Source organism: Mytilus galloprovincialis, chromosome 6 (genome assembly GCF_965363235.1).
Source record: "Mytilus galloprovincialis chromosome 6, xbMytGall1.hap1.1, whole genome shotgun sequence".
Classification (NCBI taxonomy): Eukaryota; Metazoa; Mollusca; class Bivalvia; order Mytilida; family Mytilidae; genus Mytilus; species Mytilus galloprovincialis.
The window spans coordinates 16830617-16836616 of record NC_134843.1 but is presented as its reverse complement, the minus strand read 5'-3'; the positions used below and the strand labels follow the sequence as shown (position 1 = coordinate 16836616).

Sequence of the window (6000 nt, the reverse complement as noted above, 5' to 3'; positions counted from 1 at the left end):
TATGTAGTTTAGGTATCCAATACAGTGATGGAAGATCCAGTTCTTCATCTTTGGTTGAAATTCCAAAGGAACACAGAACAGACCTATGATTATCCAGTATTTCCTCTTTGGTAAGTGTCGTGAGGGTAGTAAGAAAATATACATACTATTCATATCAGGTGTTACTAAATTTAAAGTAGGAAAACGCTATTACCTTCATTTTAATGGTGTAATAATTGTATTTGCATGAACAAAGACTTCTGACAGTAGTCGATTGTACCAAGTCAGGAAAATGGCCATTGTTATATTATAGTTCGTTTTTGTGAGTGTTAGATGTTTGTGTTGTGTTTCTGTTGTGTCGTAGTTCTCCTCTGACATTTGATGTGTTTCCCTCAGTTTAAGTTTGTAACCCGGATCTGTTTTTTTTTTTTCTCAATCGATTTTTGAATTTCGAACAGCGGTATACTACTGTTGCCTTTATTATTCAACTGGCATCGGTAAAAGTAATGTTTTGTTAAATGGGTGAAAACCAGTAAAGTATATTGATTATCCATGCTGATATCTAAAACTATAATGCATGGATTTAAAACTTCGAAATAAACATTTTAAATCTTTTAATATGCAAGTCAAAATATATGAACATAGAACGCAAGCATAAGTAGAAACTGCATAATTTTTAGTAACATTCATACAACCACTCATAAGTTTTCATTTACAAACAATACTAAACTACAACAGTTACTCCCCTAAGCCAGAGTTTTGGAGAGATATGATTTGACTGATGCAACACAATGATATTTTATTGTTCTCATTATGACGTAAAGATCCTCTTCATGTTATATCAATTGATCATGCTTTAAAAAGAACATTTCAGTAACTTCACTTTTCAAGCTTTGATTCACACACAAATCTTACTGAAGTTTATCAAGAAACAATTAGCATATGAACTGACATCGGTATCATTTATATTATAATATCATATTTACAATGGAAGTTAGTACATTATTAGTATACACGCATCGACTGAAATTAAAACTCACTACATCAAAATACTGCATAACGTTAGAAAAACCCAACTAAAATTCATGGTAAGAGTTTGTTATCTGATGATCCCTCACCGTTAAAAAAAAAAAAAGTAAAAGTAAAAAAAAACACCCAGTTGCCTTAAATATTAAGGATTAGAAAATGAAGTGTCGACACATGTCAATGATAATTCAATAAAGTATCACGTTTCATGATATTGAACGGATAATATATTCTTTTTGTGTGTTGTTAAATGTTTTATATACACTGAAACATCTCTGGTTGTTTCACAATCTCTTAAAGACATGATAATTGTCTTATGATATTGAACGGACAATAGAATCTTTCTGTGTGTTGTTAAATGTTTCATATACACTGAAACATCTTTGCTTGTTTTCCAATGTCCTTAAGACATGATGACTTGTGAAAGCGAACAATTCCTGGTTATACAAGTTACCAGGAACTAATTGGTTTGATCCTCTGTCCCTCACATATGTCACAAATACATCAGCTGAAACATAAATATTAGATAAGTGTTCTTGCATAAAACTTACTGTTAAACATATAAAAAATCTTTCTAATCAAAATATCTAGGTGTCCTGCAGGACGTAAGCCGTCTTAGACAACAAAAATAAGAACTGACCTCGCATTAATGTTGTGTTGCACAGTGGATGCGTGAAAATACAATATGATGTCTGCGACAACGGTTGCAATTATGTATGGCAAGAGGTCATCTACGGACAGTAGCTAAACGTTTTCTTTTAGGATTCGTTATCAAGTACGTGTACATAGCTAAACTATTTACGTATCAAATCGATTGACTGAGACCACGGTCCATTAAAAATGCAACAGTGAATGATTGAAGGACTGATGAATGTAAACTATGTATTTTTTAAATATTTTTAGCACATCAAAAATCTTAGAACAACATTTTTATGCTCTAATCATGAAATTAAAAGATTTATTAAGCTTTTTCTACGTAAGGAAATGCCATTTACCAAGTAAGAATATCAAAGTTGTATTTAATATGTTCAAGCTTTATATTTTGCCATTTGACAAGGGCCTTTCCAATTATTTTTTTATTTTAACAGTTTTATTTTGTTATTGTCTTTTTTCGTTTGTTTTTTCAGTGAAATATTTTTACATTGTCACGGGGAGCACATTCAGTCACAGCTGTTGTACATTATATTGAAATAAAATGATGTTGGAGTGCCTCGCGAAGGTCAGCCAATCAAATTGACGGATACATGTAGTATAAGTATGATAAACTGTATTTTGTTATAAAAAATAGAAAGTCCCCAAAAATACAAATACAAAATCAATTTTGAATATATGCAATTTACACGGTAATTTATTTTTTTGTGCTGTGAATGTGTACTGTCGTAAATTCATTTTATGTGTTTATTGTTATTCTGTGGCTTACATTTTAAAATGTGTTATCATGTCGTTTATTTGTGTATTTCTCTGTCCGAGGTATTAATGCATTTATTTGTACTGTATTCCTGTCACGTTAGATTGTCATTTTAGTGGTAATTTTTACATTACAATATAAGCGAGATGTTTTACTGGTTATATATCAAGTTTCAAACCACCATTTTCTCTTTACATCTATTCTACCAAGTTAGGGATATGGCAGCTGTTTCAAATAAATCGTTTCTATATATTGTGGCGTTTATTTTTGTCGCAGTTTAGCGTTTCTGTTGTTTTCGATGTTTTTTCTTATATTTGATGTGTTACCCTCGGTTTTGGTTTTGACCCGGATTTGTTTCAGCAAAATGGATTTGTAACTATCGAACAGCGATGTGCTTCTATTGCCTTAATTAACACTTGTTTTATGTGGAAGACTTACCACCAATGTTCTGAGCAGCTTGTACAGTTACAAGCCGCTTATCGCCTAAGCTCTGTACAGGAGTCTCTAAGATTATGTTGGATTCATTGAAGTCGACAAATACAAATATATATATTGCAGGTGGAATACTTAGAATATCTTCATGTCTCCTGACCAGATGCTGGATAACTATGATGTTTCTTTTTCTGCTTCTTGCTACAGCCGATTCTACCAATTGTTTGTGCAAATTCATAGTTTCAGAGTGAAAACTCAAGACACATAATATGTTTTTCAACACTGGAACTTTATGAATCCTATCCAGTATACTAGGAGCCCTCTAAAACAGTAACGTGAAAACCCCCATCAAACAGTTTATCTTTTAATACTGTTAAAGGGGCACTATCTGTCAAATTTATATTCAACGGTTTGCTAAATTCTCATTATTGATTTATAACTATGTAAAACATTTATCCTAATTATAACAAGAGGCTATAAAGAGCCTGAATCGCTCACCTGTAATGTTTTGCTTAAATCTTTTATCAATGATTAATTTTGCTATTTTTGCTAATTTATTTTAATGAATGGCTTGAAACTTCCATTGAAATGTTCTATGCATCTGTAATATTTTCCTCAAAATCAAAGAAATGCATTTTACCCCTTTTGTTCCATTTTAAAATACAATGTAGTGACTATGTTTCTTCACATACAAGAAAATAAAATATAAAATGTATATACTCTGATACTCATTCACTCCTTGTTTGTCATAGCTGATTCAGCAGTTTCAAATGAGAAAATGTTTCAAAGTAAACTAAATGAACAAATTGTGAAAAATTATTTTAAAAGGCAATAACTCCTTAAGGAGAAAACTAACAGTTTTGGTTATACGAACTTATTTGTAGATCTTACTTTGATGAACATTTTTGTTTATCTTTCTCATTAATAATACTCGAGATACTAACTAAAATCTGCAAAATTTCCGTTAAATTGCCAATTAAGTGGCAGTAATCAAACTTTGGTTGAAAAATGCATCTCAAAATTTCAGGGCTGACAGACCTTGGCCTAATTAACATTTTTTCCCTCAAGAGATTAGCTCTAAATGCTTTGGTTTTTGATATATAAGCCAAAAACTACATTTGACCCTATGTTCTATTTTAGCCATGTCGGCCATGTTTCTTTTTACGAAACAGAAAATAAAACACAAACTTTTAAACGATTATGATCATTCAGCAAAAGTTTGGTTGGAATTGGTTTAGAAGTTTTAGAGAAGAATATTTTTTTTAAGTTAGAAAACAAATTGTGTAAAATTGTCCTCAAAGGTCAATAACTCATTAAGGGGTCAATTTAAACGTTTAGTCTTATATACTTATTTGCAGATCTTACCTTTCTGAACATTTTTGCTGTTCACAGATTATCTTTATCATTAATATTATTAAAGATAATATTCAAAAACTGCAAAAATTTCTTAAAATTACCAATTTAGTCGCAGCAACCCAACAAAAGGGTATCAAACAAAACTGAAAAATTCAGGACTGATAGAACTCCACATAATGAGCACTTTTACCCCTGTCAGATTTGCTCTAAATGCTTTGCTTTTTTCATATATAAGCCAAAAACTGCATTTTACCCTTATGTTCTATTTTAAGCCATGGCGGCCATGTTTTTTGACGAAACAGTAAATCAAACACAAGATTTATTCTAGATACCCTAAGAATCATTCAGCTAAAGTCTGGTTGGAATTGGTTCAGTAGTTCAAGAGAAGAAGATGTTTGAAATAGTTCGAAGACCAGACGAACGATGACTGACGACTACGGACGACGACGACTGACACAAAGAGATGAAAAAAGTTCACTAATCCATCGGAACGGTGACCTAAAAAGTCAAACTGCAATGTAGCTTCGTTTTGTTTGTATTTTAGTCTGGACGCTATCTAATTAATTAATGAGTTGACATCCAAAGAACTCCGATGTTCATATAAGAGAAACAAATATATATATAGATATGAATAGAAAACGATCCCGTATTAGGAGATTTTTCTAGGTCTGATTAATTTCATATTATTGATTACAGTGAAACCTGTTATAAGAGACCACTTAAGGTACAGCAAAAAAGTTGTCATTTAAGACAGATGGTATTTTAATACAGGTTCTATTCATATGAAATGTACTACAGAGGGATCTAGAATTAATGGTTTTATGGCACAGGGTTTTTCTTTATACAGGTGGTCTCTTAAACAGTTCTGTCTGTTAATGTTAATCATCGTTTTTACCTTTTTTGAATGATTTTTATGGATCGAATCAGTCATTTCAAAGATTTAGCTTTGTTTCACTTGCAATGTTGACACTATTTTTCTTTAAATAACCACCAAACACGCACAATACATGCGTTATCCATGTCTAGCTAAGGATTTATATTGAAGTTCTACGGAATGTGGATTTAATGAGGTCGAATAATTCACTTGCAAGTGCATAATTAATTATAAATGTTTCTTAGCTTATTTGGATAAAATAGAACCATTCTGGTTGCTAAAAGCGAATCATTATTTCACTATTCCACTTTCATTAATGATTGAACAACAATAATCATGATTTACATTTTTCATATATCTCGTACCTAGTGCCCTTTAAGTAAGTACACATTTCCTCATGCATGCCAGATAAGACACAATTCCTTTATAATAGATACAGGAAGATGATGTATGAGTGCCAATGAGACAACTCTCTATCCAAGTCACAATTTAAAAAGTAAACCATTATAGGTCAAGGTACAGTCTTCAACACAGATCCTTGGCTCTCACCAAACAGCAAGCTATAAGGGCCCCCAATTACTACCAGCATTAAACCATTCAAACAGGAAAACAAACAGTCTAATCTAAATAAAAACCGAGAAACGAGAATTTACTTATTTTCATTTTTTCAATAAAAATATATGGAAAATGTGCCTCTGCTTTTATAGTATATCGGGTCTGTTTGCTCGAAAAACATGTTCGCACCCTTCACGTGTACACCGTAGTCCAAATGATAAAGACTTCAGAAAGGCGTCAAAGCAAACATTTCAAAATAACCTTCCAAGACGGCATAATTATTTGGACTAGTAAACACCGTTGGGTCGTTTTCACCCTATTTTTATTCGAATAACGTTTTAATTCGTATATTTGAAAACATTACTATTTT

The 6000-nt window shown here is 31.8% G+C and overlaps 1 protein-coding gene across 1 annotated transcript in view; it reads right to left on the bottom strand.

Moving 5' to 3' along the window:
* Window positions 1–578: 578 nt before the first annotated feature.
* Window positions 579–6000, bottom strand: part of LOC143079071 (uncharacterized) — an 87944-nt gene continuing 82522 nt past the window's right edge. Inside the window, exon 7 of the mRNA XM_076254231.1 lies at window positions 579–1513. Coding sequence (XP_076110346.1) covers window positions 1320–1513 — 194 coding nt within the window. The 3' untranslated portion in view covers window positions 579–1319. The remainder of the gene's footprint in view (window positions 1514–6000) is intronic.